General features: G+C 41.5%; 1 protein-coding gene across 12 annotated transcripts in view; it reads left to right on the top strand.

The window, feature by feature from the left end:
* The first annotated feature begins 4,383 nt into the window (after positions 1-4,383).
* Positions 4,384-18,900, top strand: part of ARL13B (ADP ribosylation factor like GTPase 13B) — a 66,905-nt gene continuing 52,388 nt past the window's right edge. For 4 of the 12 annotated variants that reach the window (XR_002801923.2, XM_023623994.2, XM_023623993.2 and 1 more), the window contains exon 1: positions 4,384-4,734. Coding sequence is in view for 5 of the 12 variants with exons in the window: in XM_023623994.2 (XP_023479762.1) it covers positions 4,676-4,734 (59 nt within the window). In the remaining 7 variants the exon portion in view is untranslated. Of the gene's footprint in view, positions 4,735-4,771; positions 4,847-6,639; positions 6,718-15,102; positions 15,205-18,900 lie in introns of those variants that run through there. The other 8 variants (XM_070242927.1, XM_070242926.1, XM_023623997.2 and 5 more) reach the window with 6 other exon arrangements.

Here is an 18,900-nt window from a genome sequence, read left to right as displayed (position 1 = left end):
TTGATTATTTGCCTCCCCATCCCTCCCACCACTAGAATGTAAGATCCATGACCATAGGAATTTTTTAATGTTTTGTTCACAAATATATTCCTAGTGCGCAGAAAAGTGACTGGTACATAATCATTCAACTAAATTCAATTTAACAATGCAAGCTTGGGAATATTTATGCCAAAATATCGAGTGATCATTTCCCCTGGTGGGATTATGGATCATTTTCATTTTGCCAGTTTATATATTTTATTTTTCTACAATAATCTTTTAATATTAGCCTAGTGAAAGCTAACAAACAATTGAACTAAAGTGTTTAAACTACAGGCAGTAAGGACTGGTCTTGTTTTATTTGTTTGTTTTTTTCTGGGTTTGTTTGTTTTAGAAAGGGGAGTGATTTTCATGGTTGTACTTTAAGAATGTTACCTTGTTAAGTGTTTACAAAATGGATTAGAACAGGGAAAGATTAGAAACCAAGTAACATTTAGACAACAAATAACCAGTATTGGCAAGGATGTGGAGAGAAGGCAACCCTTGTATATTGTTGGTGAGGCTATGAGCTGGTGCAGCCACTATGGCAGACAGTATAGAGGTTCCTCAAGAAATTTGAAATAGAGCTACTATATCACCCAACAATCCCACTTCTGGATATATATTCCAAAGGAAATGAAGTTACTATCTCAAAGAGATACCTGTACTCCCATGTTCATTGCAGCATTATTCACAATAGCCAAGATATGGAAACAAACTGTCTATGGGTGAATGAATAAAGCAAATGTTATACATAAATATATATTATATGAATATGTATTTATATATTGTAGATATATATCACATACACACTATGTGTATATATATATATAATGGAATATTATTCAGCCTTAAAAAAAGAAGGAAATCCTGCTATTTGCCACTATATGGATGAAATTGGAGGGCATTATACTAAGTAAAATAAGCCAGAAGAGAAGGACAAATACTGCATGATATCACTTATATGTGGAATTAAAAAAAAATAAAAGTCAAACTCATAGAACAGAGAATAGAATTGTGGTTGCCAGGGGCTGGAGGAGGAGGAAAAGGGGAGAGGTTGGTCAAAGGTACAAATTTTCAATTATAAGATGAATAAGTTCTGAGGATCTAATTTATGTATAGCATGATGACTATACAGTAGTTAATTATACTGTACTGTACACTTGAAATTTGCTAAGAGAGTAGATCTTAAGTGTTCCCACCAAAAAATAAAAAAGGTAACTATATGAGGTAATAGATATATTAATTAACTCAATTGTGGGAATCATTTCTCAATGTGCACTTTAAATATATTACAATTTTATTTGCCAATTATACTTCAATAAAGCTGGAAGAAAAAAAAGGAAACCAAGTAACATTAGGATACTATTTCAACAGTCTCTTGGAGATGAAATGAGATTCTCAACTAGAATGATGGCAGAAAGACTGTTTTCATCATTCAGAATAAACTAGATTATAATGTGGTAAAACAGCCACAAAATCGCAGTGGCTTAAGATAACAAGTGTTTATTTCTTATTCATAGGAAGTCCCTGTAGGACTTTCCACGCAGCTGTTCTCCATGTGCTGGCTCAGCATTCCATGGTGTTTGGATTTTATAGGACTTCAAAGTTATATTAACATCACAAGGGAACAGAGAACATGAATTGTGCACCAGCTTTTAAATCCTTTCACCAAGAGGTGACACAAACGCTACCACTCATATTTCACTAGACAAAGCAAGTCTCATGACTTTAAGAGAGTGGGAATAACTATCTCATGTGCTTGTAAGGAAAAGAGAACTGGAAATAGTGAGCAGCACTTATGTCTACCAAACCACTTAATATATTGAAAACGAATATTCAGCTCAGTTAACTAATTGATGACTGAGTGTTGGCACCAGAAATATTTGGTAATGCCTCACTATCGTAACCAGGGAGGCCAGGAAGTAGGGTTGGGTGGAGTATATTCTGGAAAGCAAGGCTGTAGAGTATAATTGCAGAAACTCTCAAGGGATATCCGCATAGGAAGGCACAGAGGTAATAATTGGATTTTCCAAGAGAAAATGTTTTTAAAGAGGAAAGCAGAGGGATAAGGTCGAATCTTGGAGAATATATACAGGAAGCTGGAGGAGGAATGATCAGTGAGACAAGAAAAGAACCAGAACAGTGCACAATTTTGAAAAGCCAAGGGAGGAAAGAGTTTTAGAAGAGTTGATTGTATTAAATGTATTAGGTGATGCAAAAGAAAATGAGAAGTGACTTGGTACTTAGGAGGACATAAGTCATATATAAAAAAACCCCATGTTTTGAGTAGTTTGATGGGACAGAAGCCCAATCACAGTAAATTGATAAAAAGAGTGAACAGCACAAATAGTGATTTAGGGTTTATGAACCACTCGTTTAAGAAGTTGGGTTGTGAAATTAAAGAGTCAGCAGAACAGTACCAATCTGGGTTCTAGTTAAGAGTGAATTGTGGCCTTCCCTGCCCTGTGCTCTTACCCCTCCCCCACCCTGGAGACTGTAGCCAAAGATCTAGGGCGAAAATGGAGAGGAATACACTTAAGATGTTGGATCAAGAAGAAGTAATTGAAGGAAGAGGATTTTAGAATAGTTGAAAAATGATGTTTGTCCAAGTCCCAGGAAAGTGGATAACCTTGGAAAAGAGGAAGTAGATCTCTATTAGCAAATGAGAAGAAACAGGGGTAACAGGGAGAGAAGAAAATGTGTGAAGGGATCATCTAACGTTCTTCATTAGCACTGTATAATGGAGGTATTTCAATGTAGGACAGGGCTGTCTCTGCAAAGGCAGCATCTAGCACTGATGAAGAAGGGCAGACTCAGGAAACCAGTAGAGGTCATGCAGCCTTGAGCAATTGAAATGGAAATTGAAGTTATTAAGGCAGAACAATGAGAACAGTGGACAAGACCCTTAGCAGTGTGAAGAGAGGTTGGGAGGATGCATGCCATAAATGTTTATGGGACAGTTGATACCAAGTTCAAAATCTGCTATTATTTGTTAGAAATTGCACTTGAGCTTTATTTCTCTCATTTCATCATCTTAGCAACTGTGCAAAGTAGGTATTTTCGTTCCCATTTTACAGATGGGGTACTTGGGTTCAGAGACAGTAAGCTGTAAGAGATATTTATGAGTTTGAATTGGGGTTACATGAGTTAGTAAAGGATAGAGAATAATTTTAAACCTAGATCCATCTTAGTCCCGAACTAGTGTTTTCCTCTGGGTACACTGGGCTTCCCAGGGCCCTTTCTCCTTTTACAAGGATTTGAAATATATATTTAAGTGGAAACTGAATGGACCCTACATACGTGAATAGGTCCCTACATATCATGCATGCATTTTTTTCTATGGGAATGTATTGTCATTTCTTTTCCAAAGAATATAAAAAGAAATGCAGATATTACATATCTTTTTTTTTCTTGAGGAAGATTTGCCCTGAGCTAACAACTGTGCCAGTCTTCCTGTATCTTGTATGTGGGACACTGCCACAGCATGGGTGACGAGTGGTATAGGTCTAGTGCCGGGGATCCAACTCAGGAAGCCAGGCTGCCCAAGCAGAATGAGTGGAACTTTAACTACCCCTCCAAGGGGCGGTCCTACATAGCTCTTTAAATGAAATAAAACCTATTACAAAACAGCCAGTGGATCATGGTCTGCATCTTGCAGAAACCAAATAGCTAGCATCTATGTATCTAAAATCCCGGAAAGAACACACATCCAAATGTTAACCCCGGTTATCTTTAGGTGGTGAGTGAGAGATCTTATTTTCTTCATCTTCGTTTTTTAGTGTTTTCCAAATTTTCTACAATGAGCATATATTTCTAGTAATCATAATCCCCCAACACAATAAATATTATACAATTCCATTTCACATTTTATGTAACAAATAGCAATAAACATTATACAGATTATAACGTCACTTTCATCTGACCTATTGAGGTAGTTAGCAAATGCGTTTTTCCCCTGTCCTTAATTTATAATAATTGCCCCAATGTATTGTTTCTGTAGTTGTGCAGCCAGTCTGCCGGAATCCCCAAGGATCCGCATCTCTGCTGCATAAAACAAAACAAAACCCGCACAAGCCCTGAGGTCTTAGGATCTCAGCTGTGGTTGGAGACAGACGTCGAGCAGCACCTCGGCTGGCAACGCATTTAGACAGGCTTACAGATGAGCCTCGCCAAGATTTGTCCCGGATCCCGCCGCTCTTCTCGGGACGCTCGCGTTGCCTAGTTACGAGAGCCGCCTTCCCCAGCTCCACCTTCCCCGAGCTCCACCTCCTGCTAGACCACGCCCCCGAGCCGAGCCGCTTCAGCCACTCAGAGGCCGGCACCGCGAGTCCTACAGCGCTGATTGGAGGACTGGATGGGCGGTGCTCGGGGCGGACCCTCCGCGCCGGGCGAACGTCAGCACGTCGACGCGGGTTTTCTCCGCCGGCCCGCGACCCCCGCTCGGGTGCCGCTCTGCTCTTCCGCCGGTGTCCCTGGGCGAGGGGCGGTCGGGCCCTCCCGCGGCCGGCGCCGTTGCCGGGGCTGGGAGCTCGGACGGACTGCCTTCGCCTCCCCGCCGGGCTCTCGTCCGCGCCTCCCCGCCTCAGAGGCCTCGGGGCGGTGGCGGCCCCGGACTCGGCGGGGCTCGGATGGGCGGCGGGAGGAGCGGCCGGGGATGTTCAGTCTGATGGCCACTTGCTGCGGCTGGGTCCGGCGCTGGCGCGAGCCGGTCAGGTGGGTGGCCGGGGCGGGGCTGGGGGGGCCGTCGGGTGGGGGTGCCGTCGGGTGGCAGGGCTGGGGGGACCGTCGGATTGGGGGGCCGGCGCCGGGCCTGGGGGGCCGTCGGGTGGGTGACCGGGGCCGAGCCGGGGGACGTCGGGTGAGGGGGCCGGCGCCGGGCTGGGGGCCGTCGGGTGGGGTGTGGCCGGGGCTGGGCTAGGGGCCGTCGGGTGGGGAGGCTGGGGCCGGCGCCGGGGGGCGGGTTGGGGGGGCCTTGTCAGATTGGGGGGCCGGCGCCGGGCTGGGGGAGCCGTCGGGTGTGTGACCGGAGCCGGGCCTGGGGGGCCGTCGGGTGGGTGACCGGCGCCGAGCTGGGGGACGTTGGGTGAGGGGGCCGGGCCCGGGCTAGGGGCCGTCGGGTGGGGAGGCTGGGGCCGGCGCCGGGGGGTGGGTTGGGGGGGCCTCGTCGGGTTGGGGGGCCGTCGCCGGCCTGTGGGGGCCGTCGGGTGGGGGTGCCGTCGGGTGGGGGTGCCGTCGGGTTAGGGGGCCTGCGCCGGCATGGGGGTGCCGTCGGGTGGGGTGGCCGGGATCGGGCTGGGGCGGGGTCCGTCGGGTTGGGGGCCGGGGCCGGGCCGGGCCGGGGGCCCTGTGACGGGGCCTGGGCCGGTGGCCGGCGCTGGCCTGGGTGCAGGGGCCTGGTGGGCTGGCAGGCTCCTCCCGGCTGCTAGTGTGTCCTGGGCCGCGATCCCTCTTGTCTGGCTGCACGGAGTTCTCATCAACATGCTTATTGCTGGAACACTGGAAAGGGATTTGAATTGCTTTAAAAGTTGTGTATTCTGTGTGTGTGGAATTGGAAACTATCGGCTGTGTGTTTTTCTTCTGAAGCTTTGTAATAGGATTTTTTTTTATAGTAGAGAAGGATAGGATAGCGTTTTCATAAACTCCATACCTCCCTTTCCAACACACACACGCACACACACTGTTTTGTTTGAGAACTTGGGCTTGAAATCTGGCTCCACTGCTTCGTAATTACGTGACCCAACCTCTTCGGCCCCACCTTCCCACCTTCCTCCTGTGTTAAATGGGGGTGAGAATATCTACTCCTCAGGAGTGTTGCCTTACGGGAGAGTAACTGATGGGAAGTGTGTTCTTAGCTGTAGCTTCAATTTTCATATGGAATCTAGTTAAGCCTTTTTAAGAGTCCACTTCTTAACGTTTAATTTTGAAATGATAGATGTACTAATATTCACTGCATGTTCCTTGATATTCATTCATTTTTTAACAAATATTTGCTGAGAAAATACCATGTGCCAGACACTGTGCTAGGAAGGAATCAGTGAAAATGATCTTTTTAAAATTGAGCGGCTCAACCTGTAAAGAAAGCTTGTTTCTTTTTATAGTTGTACTGTGGAATTAGGCCAAGAATAAATTATAGCAGTTTTTGGGTTTTCTAAATCATTAACATTTCAAACATAGTATTTGTAGTAAGGGTGAACTATCCTTTAAAGAGTGAACCTGAAGAACTACACTTGTAACTTGTATTTTATAAGGAAAAATATGTCTACATTGGGAAAAGAAATTTGCTTTAAATGAAACTTTTGAAATTCTTTTCCCATTATTAACTTTTAATTGTATTTGAATGTTTTAAATGTGAGTGATATGATGGACTGTAAGAGTCAAAGATGTGTTTGGGTATGTAGACTCAGATTTTTAAATTTTAATCATATTCTGGTCTGATTTCAGAGGGTCATTCATAATAAAGGGCCCCTTATGTTTCTGTATCTGCTTTCTAAAACTGTATTTTATTTTTGGAAGAGGGCACAATAGCCTGTGTTCTTTTAACTAAAAACACTCAAAAAGCTTGCACTCCGAAACAAGTTTTCAATTTAATTAATCATTCTTTGTGTTTGCTTCTCTTAGCAGCTCTAGTATATTCTCTGGGATGATTGTTTAAAGGAAAAACAGAGTTCGGAGAAAGGAGAATGTATTGATTTCCAAGTAGGACAGATAAGTGAATTTTATTAGTAAAGCAGAATTGAAATTTAACCCTATAACTCAGTGTATTTTCTTCTTTAATAAGTAGCATCAAGATCTGTGCTGTCCAGTAAGGTAGTGACTAGCTGCATGTGGCTGTTGAGCATTTGAAATGTGACTAGTCCTAATTGAGATGCTCTAAATGTATAATACAAAGTGGATTTCGAAGATTTATTATGCAAAAAGAAAAAAAAAGTGACTATCTTATGTCTTTTTTTAGTTTGATTATCACGTTGAAATGATAACTTTTATATATATTGGGTTATATAAAATACAGTATTAAAATTCATCTTTTATTTTCACTTTTTAAAAAAGCAGTTAGAAAATTTAAGCTAGAAAGTTTAAACATATATGTAGCGTGCAGTATATCTCTGTTGGACCTTGCTGATCTAGATCAGGGCCTGATATAAAGGACATAGCTGAACATCTCTCAATGTGGATACAGTTAACTGTCAAAGGACTTAAAAACAAGTTGGATTACATCTTTCTTTTAAGCACCCTTGTTCAATGTGTGGTTCATAATAGTGGCTGAATAAATATTTGCAAAATATTGTATGTAGTTTGATCACTCCTTAGCAATAATCATCCTAAAGTAAATAATATTAGCAAATATTTCCGTTTGCTGGAATGAATGAGAGGTGAGCAAGCTGATTTAAAAAATATATCAAATTTTGTGTTTTTATGATGCATTCTGTAATTTTTTAAGTTTTAGATTATGCTGCTCCTGTTGAAATTCCTCTTCATGTTTATATTTTATGAAAATGTGTTTGCAAATGTGAGAAGTGAGTGTGTAAGAGAGAAGATGAAAATGATGATGAATACATTATGACCTCAGGCCACTTTGCTGGCTTATCTAATATATCTTGTACCCTTTGGATTTACCCACCCGTCCTCACTTAGATGCTCTCCAGTGAGCATATTATTTTGGAGACTGGCATCGGGGATTAGATGATCAGAATGTGTGGTAAGGACAAGGCAAGAGTCAGAGATCAGTCTAGATCAGGAGTCAGGACCAGGATGCATATGGGCTATTGTTAACCACTGGTCAGAGCCTAACCCTAGGCTTTCGAGCTATGTAGATTGGTCTTGGATAGACTGAGAGTGAGACCCATAGGTAAGTAAGGGGCTTGCTCCTGTGGAAGCAGTGCGGTATAGTGGTGTTGCTTTTAACTTTTTATTTTGAGGTCATAATACAATGATCAAAGCGAAGAAATTAACTCTAGTACAATACTATTAACTAAATAACAACCTTGATTCTGAGTTCACAAGTTTTAACACCCAGTCCCCCTTTTTCTGTCCAGGATATAATCCAGGATCCCATGCCGCTTTGTCAGGTCTCTTGGTCTCCCTTAATCTGTAACAGTTCTCAGTCTTTCCTTGTCTTTCATAACTTTGAGGCTTTGAAGAGTGCTTGTCATTTGTTTTCCAGAATACCCTGCAATTTGTTTGACGTGTTCTTGTGATTTGATAAAGATGTTGCTGCACTTTGAGCAGAGGAATACCACAGAGGTGATGTGTCCTTCTCGGTACGTCTTATCAAGGCGTGCATGATGTTTATATGTCTTATTACTGGTGGTTTGAACTTGACCACTTGGTTATGGTGCTGTCTACCAGATTTCTCAATGTAGTGTTTTGAGTCAAACAGGTTTGTGTCTGAATCCTAGGAGTTCTGGCACGTTTCCCTGTGTCAAGTGTGGATGATTTCTATCTTGCGGCATTTTAGAAAGAAAATTTAGGCAAGTATTTGATGCTTTGCGTGTAGTAGTTCCTCAGTAAATAATACCTCTGATCCCAGGAGACAATTCTGGTGAGTGAATTACCCTCCTCAGTTCATCTTATGCCCACCAGTATCGATGCCCTTCCTTTCCTCCCTTTCTGTGTTAGTGGAGGAAGGCTTCATTTTCCTTTCCAAGGTTAATTCTTACACCTGTGTGCTTTATTCCATGTCTTCCCATCTCCTGGTGAACTTCACTTCTTCAGCATTCAGCCAGAGATCATAGAGAGAACTTCTGGGATATGAGAATAAACCTAAACTTTTATCCCAAACTTTATTTTTCAGTTTTATTATCAAAAATACAAAATGTCTTTCTCTTGTCTCCAGAGCTTCACTTCTGTTCTTTCCTTAGTATGTAAACTCAAGCCTCTCTTACCCAAGAAAACAAAACTGAATGTTTCCTATTGCCGCTGTAACAGATTACTGTTAACTTAGTGACTTGTAGCAGCACAAACTTTTTCCCCTGCAGTCCTGGAGTTGGGGTCTAGGATGGGTTGGCAGGGCCCCATTCCTTCTGGAGGCTTTTCCAGCAAAGAAAGAGGCTGCTTACGTTCCTTGGCTTGTGGCCTCCTTCCTTCATCTTCAAAGCCAACAGCATAACATCTTCTCTCTTCTCTGATCTCCTGCACCCCCTTAAAAGGACTCTTGTGATTACGTTGGATACTCCAAGAGAAGCTCCCCTTCTGAGACCCTTAATGTAATCACATCTGCAGAATTCTTTTTGCCATGTAAGGTAACATGTTCACGGGTTCTGGCGATTAAGATGTGGACCTCGTTGAGCGGCCGTTATTCTGTGTCGGCCATACTAAACAACCCTCGGTCCCTGCAGCCGCCGCCCTTCTCCTCTTCATCATGGCAGACTTAACAGGTGGTGATGGATCTCTGGCGCATTCTCAGCTTCTCTCCCACTCATGCATTCTGTAACTTCCTGCCTAGAAGACTTCTGCCCAGACCATTCGATTCACTTGTTCTTGCTACACCAGATGCTGCTTGGTTATTAAATCCAATGGACGCTTTTCAATTTCTTGGCGTCATTTGACTCTTAAGACCACTCTCCTTGAAATTCTCCGATTTCTTTTTCCTGAATTTTAAAATCTTTACCTTTCTGCCTGTTGACTTTTCTCTTTTTGCCAGTTTGCCTTTCTTCATCTGGTCCCAAGTTCGCCCCAGGGTTCTGTCTTCAGTTCTCTTTTCTCCTGCATGACCTCTCTTTGTGGTCAGTCTCACCATACATAGGGACTTCAGCCACCACCTCCACACGACTCTCAAGTCCATGTTTCCAGCACAAAGACTCATCTACCACTTGAAGACTCACATATCCAATTGCTATGGAATCCTCAGTCCCAGCACATCCAAAATTGAGCTTACATCCTCTCTCATTTCCATTTTGAAAGCAGATTTTTAATCATTTCCTGTTATCCAAATCAGAAGCTGAGAGTAATCCTGGACACCTCTTTATACTTTGTTCTCTCAGGTCATCAAGGCCTTTGGTTTCTACTTGCTTCGTATCACTTACCTGTCTTGCACTCTCTCAGCTTTTCCATAGTACTGCTCTGTTTTAGGTAAGGTTCCCATGCTTCCTCTCCCAGATTTCTTAGACAGACTTTCCACTGTCCCCTCTGATTAATTCTCCATGCTGTTGTCTGTGGTCTTTTTAGTGTGCAACTGGTTTTAAATCTGCCATCTTTCCTAATTGCCTTCAGGATAACATCTAAGCTTCTTACTTATAAGATACTCGTGATTCAACCTGAACCTGGCTGTGTGGACTCCTTGTTGTAAGCTATTCTTTCTTCTCCTGCCAAGCTAAATTTGGGATACTTGAGTTCTCTAGTCCCTCTGCCCCACCTGAATGTCCTTGTCTTCTTTGGCTGTTCCTAGTCATGCTTCAGATCTCAACTGGGAGATTCTCTCCTTCAGGGAACTTTCAATTCTAGATTCTCTGCCCTTCCCTGTGTTTGCTTGTCTTGCCTTATCCCTGTATTGTAATGAAATGTCTGTTCAGCTCTTTTCACTGGTCTCTAGGGTGGCTTGTGGACAGGAGCTGCTATTGCACACACTGAAAAGCAGGGTATATTTATTGTTATGTAAAAGGTAGAACATTGAAGGCACAGTTAAACGGGAAGTGGCAAATTTAAGTCGCCCACAATCTCACCCTCAGAGATGACCACTTTTAGTATTTTGGTGTAGAATCTCTTACATATGTGTAAATTTTTAAAGAATAATGAAATAATAGAGTGCTATTTCACAGCTTTTTATTTATTTTTGCTTTAATGCATAATTAACACTTTTTTGCATCATTACATATTTTTCTTCAACATCTTTTTAATAGCAGCAGAGTAGTGTATTGTATAGATTCACCAAAGTGTGTTTAATCATTCCTGTTATTAAATATTTAGAGTGTTTAAAACTTTTCACTACCATCAACAATGTTTTGGTGAGCATCCCTACATAAATATCTTTGGAAATGGAATTCTAGATCATATGATAGGAGAAAGTTTAAAGTATTTGGTATATGCTGCCAAATTGTTCTTCAGAAGGGGTTTTTTTTTTTTTGAGGAAGATTAGCCCTGAGCTAACATCTGTGCCCATCTTCCTTATATGTGGGACGCCTGCCACAGCATGGCTTGACAAGCAGTGCATAGGTTCACACTTGGGATTCCAGCCAGTGAACCTCCGGCAGCCAAAGTGGAGCTTGCAAACGTAACCGCTGTGCCAGTGGGCTGGCCCCAGCAAGGTGTTTTGTTTTTTTTTAAACCAATTTCTACTCCTACTAGCAGTGTGTGAGAATGCCTTTCTCCCTCAAAAAATGGAAGTCATTACTTTTTCATTTTTGAGGTTGTAGGGAATGCTGTCTGCTTTTAGTTCCTGTTTTCTTGGTTGCCTTTAAGATGGAAAGTGTTTCCTTGGACAGTTGTGTTTCTTCTTTTGGAACTTCCCAGTGATTCTCTTTGCTGTTTTTCTGTTGGGACAGGTGCATTTTCTTATTGAATTTTCTAATTTTCTAAAAGAGATTTTAAATGTTTATAGTAGTAACCATTTCTCTGTATTATGCATTGCAGATATTTTTCTTCCATTTGTTAGATTTTTTATTTTTTGGTGGTTTTTGACATATAAGCATTTAAACATTTTTAATTCAAATATAACACCCTTTCAGTGTAATACTTAGGAAGTTCATCACCACTCCAAGATTATATTCACCTGTACTTTTTTCTAGTATTTATGTTTTAATTTTTAACATTTAAATCTCTATTGAAATTTATTTTGTGTATAGGGAGTAGCCTTCATCCTGGGCACAGAACACAAGGTCTGTCAGGCCCTGGTGCTCAGTGTGTATCTGGGCCCTGTAAGCAAGTCCTCACCCTTACTTATTATCATCTGCATACTCTCAACTCCTTTATTTGTACCAAGTAGTGTCTAGTTGATGAAGTAGTATGTATAAAAATGATAGAATATGCAAGAGTTGAAAGATGATTTCCAAGATTTTTAGCAAGAATTGGAAGCAGTATTTTGGAAGGGGTGTAATTTTACCTGGGTCTTGGAGAAATCTGTTTACTAAGCTTTCCGTGAGCATGACGTCAGAAATGGCCCACCCAAGAGAAGCAGAAAATTAACATCAATTTAAATGAAAGAATTTTGGCAACAAGAATTATGTAATATTATAATTTAAAATAAAAAATATTTTTAACATTATTTAAACAAAAAAATATAATAATTACTCATGCTCACCACCCAGGTTTTACGAATATTAACCTCTGATCATCACATTTCAGTTTCCTCTTGAAGAAGTAGAGCACAGATCCATGAAGCTCCCTGCTCTCTCTTCCTCCCCTGCCATCCCTCCCCAGAGCTGACCACCCTGTTCGTCCCCTGCCGCCCATCCCCAGAGCTGACCACCCTGTTCATCCCCTGCCATCCCTCCCCAGAGCTGACCACCCTGTTCGTCCCCTGCCGCCCATCCCCAGAGCTGACCTCCCTGTTCGTCCCCTGCTGTCCCTCCCCAGAGCTGACCTCCCTGTTCATCCCCTGCCATCCCTCCCCAGTGCTGACCACCAGCTGGAACTAGTTTCTTGCCCTTGAAGGGGCTCAGAACAGGCCTCTCCAAGATGTGCCACTTTGGTGTGTGAAATATTTTGAGCTAAAGGCAGTTGAGACCCTGTGGGCTCAAGAGAAACTTTTGCCTTACCCTTAAAGAATTTAAATTCATAGCAAGTGTTACCACCAGAAATAAATTTTTGTGACCTATCTGCTTGGCAGGGCAAACGTCTAATTACTGAGCATCTGTTCTCCTCACCATCCTGTGAGTTGCCCTCCTCCCCTCTGGAGCCCAGGCCCTCCCTGACTCCTTGGCTCAAGATGGCACATGCACCCTCTTTTACCTTTCTGTCTCTGAACCTCTCACGTGTGTAGGGTCTCTGACTCTCATGTTGGGTTCCTGTACATAGGAAATTAACTTTGCTTTTCTCCTGTTAATCTGTGTCCTGTTCCATTTAGTTCTTAGACCAGCCGGAAGAACCTAGAAGGGTAGAGGAAATTTCTCCCTCCCCCACACCCATCTGTATGTTTCGATGTCACAATTCAGCCTATCAAAGCTTTACCTGAAATTTATTAGTAAATTGTTGTTCACTATGGTCGGTTCTGAAAGAAGAGACTCAGATGTCACAGCAAGCAGTGTGGATTGGTGCTTTTTGTTCATCACTGTGGTGTCTGATAAAGCATACTGTGATGTGGTATGTCATCTCTGCTGTGCATATTTTCAGTGGGGGAACAGTAGCACCCTAATAGCCATCTTTCTTGGTCTAAATAAGTATACCTGTAAATCAAGACCATTTATAGAAATTGCTGAGTTCTTAATTTCTTAAGCTGTACATACAGATTAGGAAGGATTATCCAGTGTTCTGTTTGTAGAACTGAAAAGTCTTATGTTTCTTTTTATCTCCCTACAGCTTCTTGTTTATTCACACTGAGAGTTTTAGAAGTTTAGGATATAAAGGGACCTAGAGACCTGATTCTACCCTTTTACGTTTTAGAGATGAACAAACTGACACTCAAAATTTGGCTTGACCAAGACTTCGAAGCATACGACCGTGTTTGGTACTCCTACTGTTTACTTGTGCTCCATAAATTTAGGTAGTGCTCTAGATGTAATATTATCCTGGGATCTACAATCTGAAATAAAATGTCAAAATATAGTGCACTTGTACAATAAAATCACACCATAATTATTTTGGTAGCTTTTTTCATTGTCTCACATAGATCGTAAAACTGTTTCCAAGTCCCTTTTCATACATGTGTTTATGTTACTTTTTAAATTTAGAACTTGTTCCATGTAGTTTTAAATATTTTAGGTAATAAATATCAGTTTTGATGGACCAAATTTTGTCTTTTAGTGTTTTTAGTGAAATATTTTATTTTAATTTGCATAATAGTTTTGAAGTTTAAGATAACTTTTATGTAATTATCTCATTGGAAGTTTTGTCTTCCTTAGTCGACAGACTAGGAAGTTTAGAGCTGTAGATGTTCAAATGATTGCAATACTGTCATTCAGAAAAGATTCAGAATTCAGTGTTTTCTAAGTCTAAATTCAAAACTCCAATATTATGTTGCTTATATTTCTGACATACTAATTTGTATATCTGTTATATAAAAAAGGACCCTGAGATAAAATATATAAAACAGGCTTTGACTTTCTTAATCTCTACTTTTCATTTTTCTTACTCAGAATCGTTTCAGTTTTAAAAATCTGTTATTACCCTGAAACCATGAGCATGTAAACTTTTTCAGAAAAGTTCAGCCAGTTTGATGTAAGAAGATAGGTAATTTTAATTACATTCTCTAATATTGAAGCTACCTTGATGTGAAGATTTATATAAATTAAATCCATTATAGTACTTTCTTAGCTGAATGTTATGTATTTTAATTTTACTTCGCATTTACTCAGCAGATGGGGGATCAGACAACAGATTTATGTTGTTTCATTCAGTAAAGATGCCTACTGCACACCCAGCACATTTGATCCTGGGGCTACAGAGTTAAGAAAGGTCTAGCGGACGAGACTCTGTGAAAGTTGCATGAGGAAGTTCAGGTCTGTTTGCGATGGTAGCACAGATGGCCAGAAAGGACTGGGGCATCTGGCCTCGTAGGCTTGCTGGGGAGTGGCTGTAGTTTAAGGATTTTAAGCAGAAAAATGCCGTGGTTAAATTTCATCAGCATCATGGTTAGGTTTTATTAGTAGCATGCAAATCATGACCTTAGTTAATCTACCTATTACTAGGTAATCTTTCTGTTAGGTCCAGGAACCAGGTTACGATTATGATAGACCTAAATCTGAGGACAAAAATTCCAAGATACCTTATGAAAATGATCCAGACTGCCTGGCTATCTGATGTGTATTAGTGTGTCTATATATAAATGTGAGTAAGTTTCAGTGTAAACAAAATGGCTCAAGTTACCCTTTATAATAATAATTATTATTATTTTTGTAAAGCGTTGTATTTAAACTTCCCACGGAAACTGCTGTTGACTGACTTCTCATTAGCGCTGTTTCCTTGGGTAACTTGTACCTGCTCTCCTTGCAGGGACAGTGTGAAGACAAATGAGAGGCCAAAATAGCTTTGAACTGTCAAGTCACGCTTGGTTATTGCAGGGTCTGGGAACAGCTGAGAGCATTTATTTCTGAGGTACTTAATTTGGGGCTTTTACCAAAAAGATACTTTTGTTTTACAAAACTTTGAAGTGTTTGGTACTGTTCATCTCTTAACCCTTCTGAAAACTGTTCCCAGCGCTGCCATTTCTTTGGTCTCCTCATTTCTTTCTGATGACAATTTTAAGAGTTTCTTCAAAGGTTCTTGGGGTTCCATGCTCTCCCTGGGCTCTTTCATCTGTTCTCATAGCATTAGCCACCAAGTGTATGTCTCATAAACCCAGTGCAGATCTTTCCTCCAGCCTCTGATGCCAGTGTGAGATGAACATCCTTGTCAACATGTGCGAAACTGAACCTGTTAATCCTCCTCTGTAATCTGGTCCCTGCCCATCCTTTTGGTTTCATCTGGTGGACTCTGTCTTGCATTTTGTGCTGTAATAAGAATAGCTATTGGTTGAGCACTTACTGTGTGCCGCAGGCATTGTGCACATTACTTGCATTGTCTTATTTATTTTTTACCACATCCCTATGGGATGGATATTGTTATTATCCCATTTTCCTGATGAAATTCTGAGAAGTTAAATAACATGTCCCAGATCATATGGCTTGGAAATGGCAAGTGTGGGGCTTGAACACAGGTCTCTCTGACACCGGTTTTGTGTCTATACCTCCAAGTGCCCACGATCTCCATTGTGTTACTGAGTACTGGCACGAACATCTGGTACATCTTACAATACTGCAGAGTCCTTGCCTCTCAGCCTTAATAGTTTGGTATATGATTAAAGACTCAGGGACAACTGTAATGAGTGAAGTGACCACTTCCAGTTTCTGGGACGGTCACGTTGCTAACTAACTGATGATGCTGGTTCCTTCAGTAAAAGTACGTCCAGTTCCCTGTAGATTCAGTCCATAGTTGTACTGAGTTGTGATTGTTTGAGGCTCACAAGCTGTTCTCCATTTGTTTAAGGTTGCTCCCCTGATGTACCCTCTTAAACCCTGGCTTTCGTAGCTCATCACCCTGCCGGTTCTCACCTCCTTACTGTGATGTCTTCTCAGTCTGGAATCTCCTCATCCATCCTCCTCCTGTGTGCACCTTCCGCTTGCTCTGCAAACTTCTCCACTTTAAGGACTTAGTTGAGGCCTCACCTTGCATAGGAAGCTTCTCTGACCTTCTGCATCTCTAGGCCAGATGAAGTCCCTCACTCTGTGCTCATGTAGCACCTCAGCACTGGCGGCAGGTGGGACACCACAGTCCGTGATGCTCAAGCCCCTCCTGTAAAGTGGCGAGGTATGTGCATGTAACCTGTGCACATCCTCCCGTGTACTTTAAATCATCTCTAGACTACTTGTAACACCTAATACAGTGTAAATGCTGTGTGAGGATTAATAGACTGTATTGTGTAGGGAATAATGACAGGAAAAGAGTCTCTGCATGTTCAGTACAGACACAACTATTGTAGGCCTTTCCATCCAGGGCTCGTTGAATCCACAGATGCAGAACCCACAGATGCACCGGGCCGGCTGTATAGATAAGCATTCTAAACTGTCCTGGTGTCACAATATACTAATTTAATATTCGTTTGTGTTTCAGGCACTCTCAGAGGATGAGCACTCTGGGGTAGAAGCCATGTCTCAGGCAGTTTTGTGTCCATAATGCCTGGTACACTTTTATTGAATTACCGTCTGACCAAATGACTAAATGATTGATTTTATTGCTGTAGTCAACTTTTCTAGACACTATAAACCTAAGAACACTGTATATTATTTTTTTCAGTTGAAGGGCTAATGTATCTGATCAATAATCATAAGACTAAAAGACGTAGACAGTCTTATTTTTCTGTTATTATGTCACAGCCAAACTGTTCCCAATTGGTGATAATTTACCATATTTTAAAAAGCAACGATGACGTGCATTTTAACATGTGTTAGATTGTACGTCTTCATTATTTAAAGAGTTGCATAGAATTTTTAGTGTTAGGTGAATGTTAACCTTTTAACCCCACTTGATTCTGAAAGCATAAATTTAGAGCTTTGTTATCAGGCACTGCAGTAATTCATGCTGTGATTTTCATTTGTACTGCTAATGTTATGTTTATTCATTAAGGCTTTAATTACGTCAGATATTTAATTAAAGCCACATTTTCAAGTATATAGCATAATGGTCTTAAAAATCAACCACTTCAAATGTAGTCAAAGTAAAAACAGAAATCCAGAGGCTTATTTTGTACTAGTCTCAGCGTGATTATCATTTTCCAAAGTGATTTTCGTGTGTGAAGGATGTTTTTTGTTTGAACCTAATATTCTATTTAAAAAAGGAAAGCTTTTAAGGTAAAAGCTAACATCCTTGGGAGCTAGCTTTAAGAGCAGTGTTTCAAAATGTGTAATAGTAATTATTGGGAAGATCTTTTTTAACTGAAATCTTGACGAGAATGGGGGGAAAACATAAGATGCTACCCACGGAATGGAGAATGAGGGGCGGTTTTCCTTAAGGAGGGATATTTGAGATTTTTTGCTGTGGCTCACAGGGATGGGAAGCGGCTCCATGATGTTCCTGGGCACTGCCGACCCAGTGTTGTCTGTGTAGCGGGGTCCTCCCTGGCTTCCAGCATAGGTGTCGTCTTTCCCTGATAGCGATCGTCACGCGTGCTTGCCTCTCAGTGTCTGCTTCCTGTCAGGCTCTAAGCTTGTGAGGGCTGGGGACTGTGTGTGTTTGCTCCTGTGTAATCGGTGCTTAATGAACATTTATAGAATAAATGATACGAACAAGCACAAAATCAGGATTTGTTCCCCAAAAGTAATTGTTTTAGTTCATGGTGATGTTTGAAGTGCTATAGATCTTGAAATGCGTTATAAATTGTTAAAGAGCAATTGAATTAGCTTTAATATTATTTTAGTCTAATTCATTGTATATCTAATAACTTGAATTATCTAAAATATTGTTTAAATTCTACATTATCTTTTTTGGATAGTCATTTACTATATTTTGTTTAGGAAATTATTTTGTACTTAAATCCTGTTCTTTAATACTTGGTGCTTATGAATTCTTAAAAAAAATGAAGTTATACTCTAAATATCTTGCAGCTTTCTTAAGAAATACCCTCATATTTTTCAAAGTTGATAATCCAGGTGAAATTTCCACATGGATGGAGGTACCTAGACCTCACATACTTCCTCAGCTCCCTAAACTCATAATCTGCTGTGGCTCACTGTGGCATTCCCACAACCCCACCACTGGTGACTGGGATGGGCTAGGGGTGCTGCTAATGGCGACTTACTTTATTCTTGCCCTGACTCAGGCGTAGATATACTTCCATTTACTCCCCATGCTGGGTAGCAAAGGTTGAACGTTTAGAGGAGACTAAGGCTCCTGGATGACAAAGGAAATTTACATGGAGAGTAGATTAATTTCATTCACAAAAGCTACAAGTCCTCACCCTGGCCATCAGGGCCCCACATGATCTGGCCTCTCATGTGTATCTGCCCTCCTTCCTTCTTCCCTACCCCTCTCTCACTGGATTTTAGACCCCTGGCTTCTGGCTGATGCTGGAGCATTCCTGCATGCTCCGTGAGTGCTCTTGACCCTGCTCTTCTCTCCTGGCCCAGATACTTGCAGACTAACTCCTTCCTCAAGCCTTGCTCAGACTTGACTTCCCAGTGAGGCCTGCCCTGATTACCCACACGAAGCTGCAGCCCGCCTCCCATCCCACCCCTTCACCCCGTTCTACTCTTCTTT

Source organism: Equus caballus, chromosome 19 (genome assembly GCF_041296265.1).
Source record: "Equus caballus isolate H_3958 breed thoroughbred chromosome 19, TB-T2T, whole genome shotgun sequence".
Classification (NCBI taxonomy): Eukaryota; Metazoa; Chordata; class Mammalia; order Perissodactyla; family Equidae; genus Equus; species Equus caballus.
Note: the sequence above shows the minus strand (reverse complement) of the source record. Positions and strands in the feature narration are given on the sequence as shown.